At 38.5% G+C, this 17,488-nt stretch overlaps 1 protein-coding gene across 1 annotated transcript in view; it reads left to right on the top strand.

Annotated features, from left to right (window-relative positions):
• Positions 1-17,488, top strand: part of FREM2 (FRAS1 related extracellular matrix 2) — a 160,849-nt gene that overhangs the window by 127,711 nt on the left and 15,650 nt on the right. Inside the window, exons 12-16 of the mRNA XM_045978235.1 lie at positions 1,129-1,259; positions 3,354-3,512; positions 4,730-5,033; positions 9,439-9,570; positions 11,542-11,873. Coding sequence (XP_045834191.1) covers positions 1,129-1,259; positions 3,354-3,512; positions 4,730-5,033; positions 9,439-9,570; positions 11,542-11,873 — 1,058 coding nt within the window. The remainder of the gene's footprint in view (positions 1-1,128; positions 1,260-3,353; positions 3,513-4,729; positions 5,034-9,438; positions 9,571-11,541; positions 11,874-17,488) is intronic.

Below are 17,488 nucleotides of genomic sequence, written 5' to 3' on the forward strand. Positions count from 1 at the left end.
AGAACACGCAAGGCTAATGTGGAAAATGGCTATATCTAGAAACAGAACTCATTTTAAAGAGGAATCTGGATCACTCAATTTTAAAGAAAAAAATCTTTTTCATAATTGACAATAAAAAATAGAAGTAGCAGAAGAAAAACACATTGGAGACACATTTTCTTCTGCCACATTTTAAAGGATTTATAATTTAGAATTATAATGATTGAACTTCAGTTACACCAAAAACAGCATCTGCTATCTTCTCTAATTAGAACAATTATGCATTATATTTTTTAATTTCTCTTCTGAGCCAGTTTTTTAAGAGGTGTATAGTAAAACCAACAGACTAGTTTATCCAAGTCTCATGATATGGGCAGCTGCTGACTCTTGAGTTCAATAAAATCAATTAATCTTTAGTGTTTTAAGACTTTTGAAATGACTCATTTAAAAAAAGGGACTCTCATAATTGAGTTTAACTCTCATGACAATGAAGTAAACTTTTTTAGGGAGGAGGGACAGGATTTGTCAAAATCACATTTGTCAAAATGTCTGTGTAAAAAATTTGTCAAAAAACTTTTAAATTTCCAAGATTAACATCAACAATAGAGGAAGTCTTTTTAAAATATAATTTGATATAATATTAAAAAGCTCAACAATTTTATATCCACCTTCAATTATACAAATATATATATATATAGATAGATAGATAGATAATGCAAATGCAATTCACACTCCATAATACCTCTAATTGTAGTCACCTGACTTGTGTCCTCCAAGGTTCAGAAATTTTGGAAACAAGAGGCTGGTTTATCTGGTTATGCCTCAGTATTAGAACTGTTGATCTGTTCCACAACTCAGTGTTTTTTTCAAACTGTTGGTCAACAAATCAATTTAGCACCTTCTGCTTAGAATTTTCTTCAGATGAAATGGAACAGAATGGAAAATACTCAGATACAAAGCATATAGTAAAAATAAGTGATGTTTTTCAAACTGGTGATTCTATTTTATTCACGCACACACGCACACACAAATATACTGGGCCACAGTGTACAATGTTTTCCTCATTGTAAGTCACTGTCAAGAAAGCTTGACAAAAATTTCACATATTCCTATGAGAAAGACTTAAATCTGTGATTTTTGCATTTGTAGAAATTGAGTTTAAGGAGGGAGAAACCCAGCATATTGTTAACATTGAAGTAATCTTCGATGGGATCAGAGAGATGAGAGAGGCCTTCACTGTTCACCTAAAACCCGATGAGAACATGGTAGCAGAGACGCAGGTAAGTACTGAGATGGATACAAGTTCAGGGCGAGCTGGGGCATCTGGGTGGTTTAAGTGTCTGCCTCAGCTCAGGTCATGATCTCAGGGTCCTGGGATCAAGCCTCAACTCGGGCTCTCTACTCAGCGGGGAGTTTGCTTCTCCCTCTCACTCTCCCTGTGCTCTCCTCCCCCTCTCTCAAATGAATAATAAAATCTTTAAAAAAAAAATAAGGACCAGCATTTGAACAGGGGAAAATGCGTATAAGCATCACATAGTGTACAGTAGACTACTGGGATTTTGTGCAAGCCTTTATAAATGAGATGTGCATAATCTTTTTTCACCTCATAAATAAATTTTGTACCTATTACTCTTTCCTTGAAAAATCATGTGTGTAGAACTCAGGGACTAGAATCACTGAGCCCCACATCAGCCCACTTAGTTTTCCCATTTCAGTTGGCAACCTCTGAATTTGAGATTCATTTCCAGAGAGTAAGCATCGTCTCGACACAAAGATGAGACTATGAATTCAGGGCTATTGCTCATTAAGATATACATTTTAATCCACGACATGCTTTGCTAACCTCAGAATTCCCACCGCTAGTCCTAGCTTTATCAGCTTGATGTCCAGAGCCTCAGTGACCAAATGCCATGGTCCTAACACTGATATTCTGTCCTTATTAAATTGATATTGTGTCATCAACCAGATTTTCTTCAAGGTAAACATTTTCCACAGAATTTTGACTTTAAACCTTAAATGATTTTTAAAACTAAATAATTTTAGGCACAGACCAATGTTTATAATATCTGTACTTAAATTTACTCTAGCTCTTTTATTATTTGTTTACTATTAGTATGAGATTGCATTAGGGAGATTTTTATTAAATATTTCATTAAATATTTCTTATCATTTATTAATCTTTACTACTTGATGGTATTTCTGCTTACTTTTTTAAGTCATATTTATAATTCAAAACACATACATTTTTTATAAGTCTTGATCACATTAAAAATAATTCTTTTAGTGTTATTTTTATGGAGCACTGTATAAAACTCTTTGGGGTGAAAGGAACAGAGGTTCATTCAAATTCGCTTCAAGTGATAACTTTTTTATAAATGCAAGTAAATAAAGATTTGGAAACTGTGATATATGAGATATTGGAAGGTTATTCAGGAGCTAAGACAAATTTATCAGCAAGGCACCTTACCAGTAGATGTTCCTAGAATCCTCTCCTCTCTGTGACTCAGTGTCTCATTCTGCCCCAGTTTAGGCTGTGCTTCTGGTCTCTGCTCTTTTTTTTTTAAAGCAGTTCTTTTTTTTTTATTAATTTTATTTTTATTATTTTTTAAAGATTTTATTTATTTATTTGACAGACAGAGATCTCACGTAGGCAGAGAGGCAGGCAGAGAGAGAGGAGGAAGCAGGCTCCCTGCTGAGCAGAGAGCCCTATGCGGCGCTCAATCCTAGGACCCTGGGATCATGACCCGAGCCAAAGGCAGAGGCAGAGGCGCCCCTCTCTGCTCATTTTTTAAAATTTTTATTTAAATTCAATTTAGTTAATGTACAGTGCATTATTAGTTTCTGGGGTAGAATTAAGTGATTCATCAGTTGCATATAACACCCAGTGCTCATTCCATCAAGTGCCCTCCTTAATGGTCTCTGCTCATTGAAAGCCTTGATTTTCGCTGGCATCCACGTCAGCATGGCTATGTTATCATGTGACCCCTAGGATCTGCTTTCTCCCTGCCTGTCATTCAGCATTCCTCTCCCAAGAAACTAGCTGACTTTTTCATGGATCTTCCATGCCATAACCCAAGACAGATTCATCCACTATCATCACAATTTAGAGAAAAAAACAGAACCCAAATACCTTGTGTGCTGCCCTGGGGTCGTGTACCCTCCCCTAGTGCCATAAGACATGGCCAGGGTGTCAGGGTCACCTAGACAAACCACAAAAGGCCTGTCACCCTGCTGACAGGGTGGGCTCTGTGTGTGACAGTTTTCATCATAATGAAGCCAGGAGCTTGTCGAGCATCATGGGTATCGTGCTGTGCAGTAGAAACTCCTAGAGCCTAATATTTCGATAATCACAGATAATTATCTGTTCCTTGTAGGTGACCAAAGCCATTGTGTATATAGAAGAAATGAACAGCATGGCAGATGTCACTTTTCCTTCTGTCCCTCAGATTGTGTCATTACTGATGTATGATGACACTTCCAAGGCTAAAGATAGTGCTGGACCCATGTCTGGCTATCCTGTCATCTGTATCACAGTGAGTAAGAAATTGACAAAATCAAGAAAAATTATAAAATAGCTAGTTAAAATAATTATAGATGTTAACCAATAGAGCATTAGCTTTGCCACGAAGAAATGAAAGTGGAAATACTACAAGGTATAAGGTTTGAACTTTGGATAGAAAAATACCACATTAACCAAATAAAGCTCCCATTTTCTTTTCTTACGCGACAGAGATAATTAACTGATGTGTAACAGTGTGTTATCTCATGTTATCTCAGGATCTGCCATTGATAGAAAAATAAGTAAGGGTTGAACTCTGCACTCAAGGAACTTAAAGGAGAGAAAAATATACAGGAATCAGTCTCTGTACCGGAGGGCAAGCTGTGATCATTACCATGAGCAGGTCACCAGCCAACTAGAGCTGCAGCTCCGTATGTGAGACGAGGCTTGGGTCGCTCCTTATGAGGAATTTCAACAGTTTAAGAGTCAGACAAGTGGAGGCCAGTCCAGGAAGAAGGGATTACAACACAAGGGACATCTAAAGGAATAGCATTGAAAAATGGCATATTGGTTATTACTTTTTTCCTTGCCTTTTCTTGACTGAGATGTACTTATTTTTCTATAACAATAGCCTTGGTAGCATGACCTGCATCTAATAGGCACCCAATAAATGTTCATTGAATTAATAAGGCAGAGTAATAATTTGGTGCCAAGTTATAGAGGTTTTTACATGTGATATTAAGGACTGTGGGCTTCATTGGTGGGAAAGCAGAGGGTTCTTGGACAGAAGAATGGCATGGGAAGAGGACTGTCACTCACGGCAGTGTGACTAGACTAGGAAGACCCTGAATGAGATGAGAGGTGATGCTTGGGGTGGGAAGGAAGGCAGCCACGTAAACATTGCCAAAGAAGAATCAGCCAAAGTCACTGACCCACTGGAAGTGGGGGGCAAGGTGAGAGAGAAGAGGGAGGGCAGGAGGGAGAAAAACAGGGATGATTTGGGGTCTCAGAGATTCGTGAGATGATGCAGAGAAAAAGTTTATGTGTATCAAGTTAGAATGGAAGTATCCAGGAGGCAGTTGGAAGCCAGAGTGAATGCTGTTAGGGCTAGAACAGAAATGTGAAGGTTGCATGAACAGCATGTAGCAATGGGAAAAAACACCAGGGAAATCTAGAGCGCTAGAGCACTGGAGAGACCTAACTTCCACACTGTTCTGTTCTGTGGTCCCAACAGTTATTTGTTTCCCATAGGCTTGCAACCCTAAATACTCAGACTATGACAAAACAGGCTCTATTTGCGCAAGTGAGAACATCAACGACACCTTGACCCGCTATCGATGGCTAACCAGCGCACCCGCTGGCCCTGATGGCGTCACCAGCCCCATGAGAGAAGTGGACTTTGACACCTTTTTTACGTCATCCAAGATGATCACCTTAGACTCCATATACTTCCAACCTGGCTCCAGGGTGCAGTGTGCGGCCCGTGCTGTGAATGCCAACGGCAATGAGGGCCTGGAGCTGATGAGCCCTATTGTCACCATTGGCAGAGAAGAAGGTAATGCGCTGCCATTTTCACATGAAGACTGCCAAAATACCAGGGAATACTATCAATACCTGGTCTTCGGTTATTAGTTCTTCCAAATGTACTCTTTAATGTTCATCAAATACTTAAAAGATGACACCCATTTTTACAAAAATATTCTTTAAAAAAATAAATGTTTATTCATTCCACATTTATTTTTTTTTTGACCACCTGTTTTATGTCAGACTTGAGGCTTTCCGCTGGCACTCAGAAAAAGGAAGCAAGACTCTTGTTCTCAGGGAGTTCGCACTCAAGCTGAGAACACAGATAAATTTTAGTCTGGACAAGGCACAGTGAAAGTGACTAGCTCTACCCTGAGAGAGTCAGGAAACAGGAATCTCGAAAAGAGCAGGGAAAAAAAAAAGGCATGAGCAGTGACTCATAGAAGCATGAAAGTACATGGAATATTCTGGAAACTATAAGCAGAGAAATGGGGAAGCAGGTGAAAGAGAGAGTGGAGAGGAGATGAAGCAGGATGGTATGCAAAGGTCAGATCTGGACAACATGGCTCCTGTGTGAGAGCTGGTTGTTGCCCCAGCAGGAATTTGCTGGATACGGGGAGAGAGAAATGACTATGCAGTGGAGAGCTATCTACAAGTGCCCACAACTTGTGATTATTAGAGAAGTTGTGTCCAGGGCTGGAGCCCAGATACACCGGGTGTGAGAAGAGACTGTAGCTGGAGCAACACTGAGAAGACAAGAAATCAATTTTATAAACTAGTCCTTCGCTCTGCAGAAGAACTTTCAAGTTAGATTTTTAAAATAAGAGTGTGTTTATAAGATTCTGTTTTTAAAACTTTATCTGCATACAGTGGTTCAGAAGTTTATTTGTTGGATAAAGAAAGGTTATTTGTACCATCTTTATATACTCAGGACAACTATTTATTGATATCATACATAATAAACATGCTCTTTTGTTAGGATTAAAATATATTTTTGTTAAGTTTCTCTTAACTTAACTCAAAACTATTTTGTTGTTCCCAAAGGGGAAAAAAAGTTAATGCCTTAAAATGAGTCCCTTTATTAATAAAATAGCCCAGATGCTGGAGACTGCATCTGATTTTATTGCTATTCTAACAAATATTTGCCTATTTTCTTTGTTTTGCACAAAGAGAAAAGAGATTATATATTGCCTAGTGCTCTTAAAATTATAAACCAGCATCTTAGTCCCTTCCATAATATTAAAATGACAACATTACAGTTCTTTTTTTTTTTCCATTTTATTTATTTTTTCAGCGTAACAGTATTCATTCTTTTTGCACAACACCCAGTGCTCCATGCAAAACGTGCCCTCCCCATTACCCACCACCTGTTCCCCCAACCTCCCACCCCTGACCCTTCAAAACCCTCAGGTTGTTTTTCAGAGTCCATAGTCTCTTATGGTTCGCCTCCCCTCCCCAATGTCCATAGCCCGCTCCCCCTCTCCCAATCCCACCTCCCCCCAGCAACCCCCAGTTTGTTTTGTGAGATTAAGAGTCATTTATGGTTTGTCTCCCTCCCAATCCCATCTTGTTTCATTTATTCTTCTCCTATCCCCCTACCCCCCCATGTTGCTTCTCCATGTCCTCATATCAGGGAGATCATATGATAGTTGTCTTTCTCCGATTGACTTATTTCACTAAGCATGATACGCTCTAGTTCCATCCACGTCATCGCAAATGGCAAGATTTCATTTCTTTTGATGGCTGCATAGTATTCCATTGTGTATATATACCACATCTTCTTTATCCATTCATCTGTTGATGGACATCTAGGTTCTTTCCATAGTCTGGCTATTGTAGACATTGCTGCTATAAACATTCGGGTACACGTGCCCCTTCGGATCACTATGTTTGTATCTTTAGGGTAAATACCCAGTAGTGCAATTGCTGGGTCATAGGGTAGTTCTATTTTCAACATTTTGAGGAACCTCCATGCTGTTTTCCAGAGTGGTTGGACCAGCTTGCATTCCCACCAACAGTGGAGGAGGGTTCCCCTTTCTCCACATCCTCTCCAGCATCTGTCATTTCCTGACTTGTTAATTTTAGCCATTCTGACTGGTGTGAGGTGATATCTCATTGTGGTTTTGATTTGTATTTCCCTGATGCCGAGTGACGTGGAGCACTTTTTCATGTGTCTGTTGGCCATCTGGATGTCTTCTTTGCAGAAATGTCTGTTCATGTCCTCTGCCCATTTCTTGATTGGATTGTTTGTTCTTTGGGTGTTGAGTTTGCTAAGTTCCTTATAGATTTTGGATACTAGCCCTTTATCTGATATGTCGTTTGCAAATATCTTCTCCCATTCTGTCAGCTGTCTTTTGGTTTTGTTAACTGTTTCCTTTGCTGTGCAAAAGCTTTTGATCTTGATGAAATCCCAATAGTTCATTTTTGCCCTTGCTTCCCTTGCCTTTGCCGTTGTTCCTAGGAAGATGTTGCTGCGGCTGAGGTCGAAGAGGTTGCTGCCTGCATTCTCCTCAAGGATTTTGATGGATTCCTTTCTCACATTGAGGTCCTTCATCCATTTGGAGTCTATTTTCGTGTGTGGTGTAAGGAAGTGGTCCAATTTCATTTTTCTGCATGTGGCTGTCCAATTTTCCCAGCACCATTTATTGAAGAGGCTGTCTTTTTTCCATTGGACATTCTTTCCTGCTTTGTCGAAGATGAGTTGGCCATAGAGTTGAGGGTCGATTTCTGGGCTCTCTATTCTGTTCCACTGATCTATGTGTCTGTTTTTGTGCCAGTACCATGCTGTCTTGATGATGACAGCTTTGTAATAGAGCTTGAAGTCCGGAATTGTGATGCCACCAACTTTGGCTTTGTTCTTCAATATTCCTTTGGCTATTCGAGGTCTTTTCTGGTTCCATATAAATTTGAGGATTATTTGTTCCATTTCTTTGAAAAAAATGGATGGTATTTTGATAGGGATTGCATTAAATGTGTAGATTGCTTTAGGTAGCATAGACATTTTCACAATATTTATTCTTCCAATCCAGGAGCATGGAACATTTTTCCATTTTTTTGTGTCTTCCTCAATTTCTTTCATGAGTACTTTATAATTTTCTGTGTATAGATTCTTAGTCTCTTTGGTTAGGTTTATTCCTAGGTATCTTATAGTTTTGGGTACAATTGTGAATGGGATTGACTCCTTAATTTCTCTTTCTTCAGTCTTGTTGTTGGTGTACAGAAATGCAACTGATTTCTGTGCATTGATTTTATATCCTGACACTTTACTGAATTCCTGTACAAGTTCTAGCAGTTTTGGAGTGGAGTCTTTTGGGTTTTCCACATATAGTATCATATCATCTGCGAAGAGTGATAGTTTGACTTCTTCTTTACCAATTTGGATGCCTTTAATTTCTTTTTGTTGTCTGATTGCTGAGGCTAGGACTTCTAATACTATGTTGAATAGCAGTGGTGATAATGGACATCCCTGCCGTGTTCCTGACCTTAATGGAAAAGCTTTCAGTTTTTCTCCATTGAGAATGATATTTGCGGTGGGTTTTTCATAGATGGCTTTGATAATATTGAGGTATGTGCCCTCTATCCCTACACTTTAACATTACAGTTCTTTTAGAGGAAAGATCGGAGGCACATTTTCATGCCAAAATTCTTAAAGATCACTAACAGATAGATAGATGATAGAAAATAATCTACATCACCATGTGTTTCGTTATGTATATGCATATATCCGTATCAGTATCTTTTGTATCAGTATACATACTATAAATTACAACTTATATTATAAATTACATTATGTATTATTATGTATATGTTTTATGTATTATGTATAAATTACAATACACATACCATAAGAAGTTACATGTACAGAGAAAACTCTACTGTGTACATTTTACTTTCTGACTCTAAGGAGTTTTTGTTTTAAAAATGAGCTCATTTTTAGTTTATTTGATTATGAATAATGACACTTTATGGCTAGTCATGTATATTATTCTAGGGAAAGGTTCCAGTTCACTTAATTACAGTTACTCTTTTCTTGCTGGCTTTCAATCTTCTTTTACTGTGTCTGTTCATATTTTATATGACAACGATTTTGTAACTATGATTATAACCGAGAATATCCAGTGTGTATTTAAGTACATTGAACAATAATTATTACTTGCGCAAGTGAGAACATCAACGACACCTTGACCCGCTATCGATGGCTAACCATCTCAGACTTTAGCAACTACCTGAAATGTAAAGAAGTAGCAACTAAACCACCACCCTTTCTTCTCACACCAGGGTCTGTGGCTTTTTTTATAGCTGCTCTTAGCAATGCCTTAGTCCACAGGGAAGTTTTAATTCTATTATTTAAAAAATTATAGTGCCTAGCTTAAAAATATTCTTTAGGTGTTGTCTGTTGTGTTCTTTTGGCATAAATACGTTCATTTTTCCCTGAGGTCTGTGTCAGCCCCGGGTGCCAGGGACGGTGGGAGCAGAGCCATTCTCCGCTAAGCTGCGCTACACAGGCCCCGAGGACCCAGACTATACAAACCTTATCAAGCTCACGGTCACGATGCCACACATAGATGGTAGGTGGCTTGGGTAAGCACATCTGTGGGAGTGGTTTGGGCTCCTCACTACCTGGTTTATGCCACTGAATACCTAAAATCGCCAAGCAGATGGTAAAATGTTCATTTTGCAACATCACCTTCAAGTCTTTCTGTTTCTTTCAAGTGATTCTGCTTTCTTTCTATCCTGTTTTTTAAAATCTGACAATTTAAGCATTCTTTAAAATTAAATAAATTTAATACATTGTCTAAACACAATGAACAAAACTTTGGTCAATGTGCTAGTTTTTATAAAATGGTATGACTGTGTGTTTAAAACTCTTGAACTTGGATTTCCAGTAAAGCATTTCAGTATCATTGAGCACCCTCAACTTGTATTTGCTGTTTCATAGCTGAAATTTAAAAATCCATTTTATAAATCGTGTTCATTTGCTCCAGATAGGAATTTGTGAGTCGATAACTTCATCCACACTGTGAATATTTCCCCAGTACAGAAAACATCTTCAAGTTCTGTTCTCCTCAACTGACTTTATACCTAATTGTTAATATTAATTTTATTACTTGGTAGTTAGTTATATTTTAAGTACTGAAGCAAGAAGAAGCACAAGGCAGTATTAGGAACGATAAGATAGAATTTATCTTTCTTGGAAAAAAAAGACATAATTCTGCTTTTTCTGCTTATTGCAAACCCAAATTTGTGCTGGTGGGAGGTCAGTGGACAGGAATCTACACCACTTTACAGCATAATGTGGATCCCGCATGTGACCAGCTCGTCTCTAGGCTTATGTTGGAGGTGTGACTCAGAGGTGCAAAGGACCAAGGGGGAACCCATCGGGGAAAATCAAACCTGTAACAGTTACTAATGGGAAGACTGGTCCCTCATGCTACTCCTAGAGCTGACTTGGCATTGTCTGACATGGTCAACAGCCACAGCTCTGTCAGAGCTCTGTCAGAGCTGGGTAAAAGCTGACTTCTTTTGTGAGGCTAGAGTTTTGCTCAGGGAAAATCTGAGAGCAAGAAGGGGAAAACACCTCTTTCATAGTCCTTTTTGTTGCATGCATTCTTATGCCAGGGCTCAACAAACTCTGGCCCCTGTGCCAAATTCAACTTACTTGCCCGCTTTCGTAGGCTCTTGCAAGCTAGAAAATGGTTTTTATGTTTCTAAATGTTGGGGAAAAAACAAAGAAGAATATTTCATGGAACATGAAAATTACACGAAATTATGCTCCATTGTGCATGAGAAGTTTTATTGTGCGGTTATAGGAATTCTTTTGCATGTCTTCTGTGGCAGCTTTCTATCTAACATGGAGCATCGAGCAGTTGAGACATAGATAGACCTACAAGTCCTAAAATAGTCACTATTTGACCTTTTATGCAAGAAGTTTGCCAGACCATAGCTTATACTCCATAGTGGTCGTTTTCAGACATTTTGGTCTCAGGACATCCTGACAAATTATTTAGGATCTCAAAGGCCCATTGTTTTTATGAGTTATATCTACAAATGTGGACTGGATTTAAAGTCAAAACTAAGGAATTATTAAATACTCATTTTTTCATTCATTTAAAAATAATCTACTACATAGTCACATGGAAAACATACTTTTAGGAAAAATAGCTCTAACTTATAAATCAAAAAAATTACTTTTTTTTACATTTTTGAAAATACCATTAATGTCTGTCTTCATAAAAGGCAGCTGAATTATTTTATCTCCCTCTGCATTCAATCTATGGCAATATGTGATAACTCTGAAAAACTCCACTGTACTGAGAGAATAAAGGTAGAAAAGTCAAATAATGTCTTAGAATCATTATGAAAATAGCTATAATGTTACAGATCTCCTGAAAAATGCCAGGGACCCCTGGGATACCACGTTGATAGTAGTCACTGCTGTACAGTATTTTATAACACTTGTCTTCTTGAGAACAAAGAAATGATCATTGTTCTAAATCCTTTGCTGGTGACAATGACAATATGATCACAATTCCTTACAGGCATGCTCCCTGTGATCTCCACTAAAGAGCTGTCCAACTTTGAGCTCACCCTCAGTCCTGATGGCTCAAGAGTTGGAAACCACCAGTGCTCCAACCTTCTGGATTATACCGAAGTGAAGACTCATCATGGTTTCTTAACTGATGCTACAAAAAATCCAGAAGTAATTGGAGAGACACATCCTTACCAGTACAGCTCATCTATCAGAGGCTCTAGTACCTTACGCTTCTATCGAAACCTGAACCTGGAGGCCTGTCTGTGGGAGTTTGTTAGCTACTATGACATGTCAGAACTTCTCACTGACTGTGGAGGCACCATCGGGACAGACGGACAGGTAAGAATATTGAGCATCTGAGCTTTGGGCACTGGAAAAGTGAGTTGGTTTTTTTCAGGTATCCAGATGTGGACTAAATCCCAACTCTAGTCTTCCATTCTGACAGCTAATGTCATTAGGTATGGGAGGAAACTTGCACGAGTGGTATGAAAATTCATGTCTGTTTCTGGAACAAGGTGTCGAAATTTTGACACTTTTTTAGTGATGGGCTCAAAACATCTTTGAATCAAAAGGTCACTATGTAATTGTTGCTGTAAATTCCAAATATACTCTGTTATTATAAAAATCCAAATATTAATTTCTCTCCAAAGTATACATTATCATTTATTGTGTATATGTACAGATGTCCATGTTGTGTCATAAGCCATCTAAAGTGAAGATTTAAAATTGGTCAGCCCAGTTTTTCTCCCTCCTTTTCTTCTTCCACCTTCTATCTTTCTCTCCTTTTACTCCCTTTACTCCTTCCTAGTTTCCTCCCCATTCCCTCCCCATCTGCTTCTTTTCTCCATCACTAACATAGTCAAAAGTATTTTCATTAAAAGCTTATTGTTATTTCTCCTCTAGAGTTACTGACTCCTTTTCATACCACTCAGATATTTACGTATAAAAAACAGCACAGGGGCACCTGGGTGGCTCAGTGGGTTAAAGCCTCTGCCTTCAGTTCAGGTCATGATCCCAGGGTCCTGGGATCCAGCCCTGCATCAGGCTCTCTGCTCAGCGGGGAGCCTGCTTCCTCTTCTCTGCCTGCCTCTCTGCCTACTTGTGATCTCTGTCAAATAAATAAAAATAAAAATAAAATCTTAAAAAAAAATACACAGCACACACACAGACACACAATCCCTACTCCTGTCATCATCACCAAAGTTGTCAAAATGATAAGGTAACAAGACTCCATTAGCAGTTACGATAGAGAATTTAAAATATGTTGGGTGTAGTTGAGAAGTGTAATGAGTATTTGAACTAAAAGCCATGCTCTGTCCTACCTGGACTAAAAAAGAGTTCATATAAGTCCTCTTACACACTGAAGTATTGAATGGTACCCAGGATGTATCAGGTCTTTCAAGATTTAACCAGGGTGAGGCTGATGTTGTCCATACTATATCCCTGTGGTGTTAATGTATAGAACAAGTAGTAGCATAAGAAAGAGAGATAGTAACTGAGATCGGTTTAACACCAGGGCAGAGCTGTGAAACCCGACACATTCAGCTGGTGCTGATGAGCGATGGGCAGTCATTCATCTGAGTCCACCTGGGGACAATTGAACTCCAAGGGAATGAGGCATTCTCTCCATCTCTTCTAAAAGCAGCAAAATACTCAGAAATTTGCATGGATTAGCAAAAATCCCCAAACAGCAATAGGAAGACAGTGTGGAATGTGGAAAGGGCTTGGGTATTAGAATCCAGCAAATGCAGACCTAAATTTGGCTCTCGTGTTTTCTAGCCTTGCATCTTTGAACAAGTTACTTAAGCCCTCGAAAGTGTTACCTCTTCAGGTTCCTCTTTCCCAGTGTATCTTTGCCACCAGAAAAAAATACGAAAGAGAAAAGTCCTGCCCCAGAATAAAAATACTCATATTAACAAATCTACCTCAGTCTTTTTCTTTTCTTTTTTTTTTTTAATATTTTATTTATTTATTTGACAGAGAGAAAGAGATCACAAGTAGGCAGAGAGGCAGACAGAGAGAGAGGAGGAAGCAAGCTCCCTGCTGAGCAGAGAGCCTGACGCAGGGCTCAATCCCAGGACTCTGGGATCATGAACGGAGCCGAAAGCAGAGGCTTTAACCCACTGAGCCACCCAGGTGCCCCCCTCAGTCTTTTTCTTTATAGACACGTGGTGAATAGATTCCGCTTAGGATTTTGTAAGAGTTTTGCAAACTTTCACATTTCTGAATTTCTGATGGAAAAATGGGGAAAAGTAAAGGTAAACCATCAATATGGACTGTCTTCAGGCAGCTTTGTGGTTGTGTTGCGCACTCTGTTGGCCAACAAATCCTGAAGGAAGCGCGTGCTGCCCCCAGTCTGTTTGTCCTCTGCCAAGAAGGCACGCCCCCAGCCAAGTATTTAATAGATGTGACTTTCTCTCTTGGAGTCTTTTTCTATACTTGGCACCTTAGATCAAGGTGATTGCCACGCAGACAAATTTTACTCTCTCGTAATTGCTTCCCCCAGGAACAACATGCTGAACTGACTTTTTGTGTGTGCGTTCTTAGTGGCTGCAGCTACCTCTACAAAACATTGGCAAGTCCCTGCATTTCTCTGTGATTGAAAGCTGTTTCTAACACTTTCTGAGAAAGATTCTCTACCTTCCCTAACCTCTCACATTCAGATTATTTAACGTATAAGACAGAGTTGCTAGACTGAAGGGATCATCTGCAACTATTCAAGATAGTTCTCTATTCATAGCAAATGAAATTTTATTAATTTTATTAAGATATTAAGATCATTTCTGCTTTTTTCTAATCTTCTTCATTGCATCTTCCTTCATTAAAGAAATATGAGCTGAACACCTCTGTGTTCAGGGACCATCTTAGGTACCTGGTGAGAACACAGAGCTTACACTCCCAACAGAGTAGAGTTGTAGGAGTCAAGCCTCATTCCTATAAAAGTTAAGAATTTTACGTGCCAAGAAAAAGAAACATGGACTTTTCTAATGATCTTCAATCCTAAAATCCTTTTTAATCGTTTCTAAAATATAAAAGGAGATGGATAGCAGGAAAAGAAAAATAGAGATAAATTAAAAAATGATACTGCTCCTCTGTTTTGTGTGACAAAACAGTGTTTTGTAAATAAAAATTTAAGTTGTTTTGGTGTACCATAAGAAACACTTGTGGTGCAAAATAATTATTAAAGATAAACCAAGTTTTTAAAAACTATTGGGTATTTTGGTGGTGACTTTTCTCTTGAAAATGACTTATTTTACAAATGAAAGCCCTCAGTTCATTCCACTTTTCAGGAGCCTGGCTATTGGTCCTGCAGAGGTCAGAATCTTAGCTCTTACTTTGTTAGGTAAACACCTACTGATAACATTGTTCCAGGAGCATAAATAAGCAACAGAAATGCAACCCCATGTAAGTTTGCACTGGAAACATTAAATTGTCATTTACTTATGAGAAGGCATGATTTTCTATGATTTTGGAAAAGTAAACATGTTTTTTCCTAGTTACTTGGTTTGAGGAATAATCTTTCTCCCTTATTACTGTGTGTTGGGATTTAGAAACATGGAACGACTTTAGGGCAAGCATCATAGTATTTTATGCTTAGTACTTGCATTTACTCTTTTACACATGAATGTTACTCTAAATCATTTTACAAGAAACTGTAAGAAGAATCCAAAATGTGGCCTACCTGGAGCATGTTGCTTCTTAGTCAGCTTTGTCAATTATTTTTTTAATAGTGTGGTTTCTTTGTTGTTGTTGTTGTTTTAAGATTTTATTTATTTATTTGGGACAGAGAGAGAGCACAAATGGGAGGGAGAGGGAGCAGAAGACTCCCAGCCGAACAGGGAGCCTGATGGAGGGCTCCATCCCAAGACCCTGAGATCATGACCTGAGCCGAAGGATGTTTAACTGACTGAGCCACCTAGGCACCCCGGTTTCTTTGTTTTTTAAGTAAGGGTAATGATAGTGTGATGGAAAGCTGGGGAACTAAAAAAAAAAAAAGGTAAAAAAAAAAAATCTTGTTGCACTATCACTGTACACAGACAGATTTTACAGTGTTTTCCAATGTACAGACACATTTTTGATAGTAGCAGTGTAATGTTATTTATACCATCTTGTATACTGCTTTTTAACTTAACAGTGGTGAGCATTTTCTCAAGGCAAGGAAAGTTCTTTAGATACATGACTTTTGTTGGCTACATAATATTTTACCGTGTGTGTCATCATAACTCATTTAGCTATTCTACTATTGTTGGTCACTTAGATAATTTCTAATTCTATTATTGTAAATATCCCGTAGAGTTGTCCTTAATACTAAAGAATCTGTGGACCAGTATTGACCCTACGTCATTCCAGGGTCTCTTTTGTGCATCTCTGAGCTGATATGCCTTTAGAAAGACTTGTAATTGGACGGAAGCCAAGGTCTCTTTCTTCCAAGTGTTCCTGGATGTGGAGGCTGCTATTACTGCTAATCCCTTGGCTGAGGATTCTGACTTGTTAAAACAGTGTCCTCCACTGAGAAGCTAAGTACATGCTTTATTGAGACTTCAAGCTGTTGACATTTGTGAGCCTTCTTTACACATTCACAAACACCACCATCTTGATGATGTAGACATCTTTCTGGAAACAAAAGAAACAACAGAAATTACAACCAGTGGGAAATCCACAGCAGCAGTAGCCCTCAGATAATGTTCGAACAGCGCTAGTTCAGTTTTTAATCTTTGAAGTGAGCCCAAACCACATATCCCACATAAAGGTGGGTAGGAACTGGATTATGAAATATTTTAAAATGATTACTGTTTTCAACCTGTGTGGTCCAATTAAAGACCTTGGCCAGAAGAGTGTAGTCAGTGCTGCCCAATATGGTAACCACTAGCCATATGTGGTTACTGAGCATTCAGAATTGAGGTGTGTTATTCTTATAAAATACAAGCCAGATTTCAAAGACTTAGTAGGGGGAAAAACCCTCAAAAATAATGTTATACTGACTGCATGTTAAAATATAATATGTTTGATATATTGGATTAACTATTCTTAAAACTAGTTTCACCTGTTTCTCTTTACTTTTTGAAGTACGGCTGCTAGAAAATTTTAAATTACATGTGTGGCTCACATTATGTTTTTATTGGATAGTGCTGGTCTATATACTTGAGTGTTAGCGACTGATTGTACTGAATAATCTTGGGCAAACCAATTGACTTCTTCATGGCTTAAGTTCAACACATGTAGAATACAGCCTTGCTCAAATGAAAGTTGCAAAGGAACATAGTAAATCTAGATAGCTTTCATTACTACATATGTACACTGCCAACTTCTGTAAGAAACAGTATATATATATATACTGCCTACTTCCATAAAGCAATATGAATTTGGGTACCTATTTTTTTTTATTTAATTTTATTTTTTTCAGTGTTCCAAGATTCATTGTTTATGCACCACACCCAGTGCTCCATGCAATATGTGCCCTCCCCAGTACCCACCACCAGGCTCACCCAACCCCCTTTCCTCCTCCCCTCCAAACCCCTCAGTTTGTTTCTCAGAGTCCACAGTCTCTCATGGTTAGTCTCCCCCTGAATCTGGATAGCTTAAGCTGGATGCCCAAGTAAGTGAAGAATTCAGCTTACTGTGAGTTACCTCAACACTAGTCCCCACCTTAGACAGTATTCTGTGTATAATTTCTCTTTTAGCATATTAATTTTCTTTCCTATTCTTCCTTTCTCCTACCCATCTGACACAGCCCAGTAAATTTTATTTGTGTTTTTAGCTGGCAATAAATACTTCCCCAAACATAGACTTGCTGCCCATTATTAGCCACTTCGTAGCAATAGTAGTAGTACTAGAGGCAGCAGTAGTAGAAACTTTTATCACTGTTACGTTTTCCAGAAATCTTGCATTTTATACTTTCCTTTTAAATATGGAATTTAAAGTATCATTTGGTTTTGCTGAAGAAACTTCAAACA

The sequence above is a fragment of the Meles meles genome, chromosome 14, assembly GCF_922984935.1.
Source record: "Meles meles chromosome 14, mMelMel3.1 paternal haplotype, whole genome shotgun sequence".
Lineage (NCBI taxonomy): Eukaryota > Metazoa > Chordata > Mammalia > Carnivora > Mustelidae > Meles > Meles meles.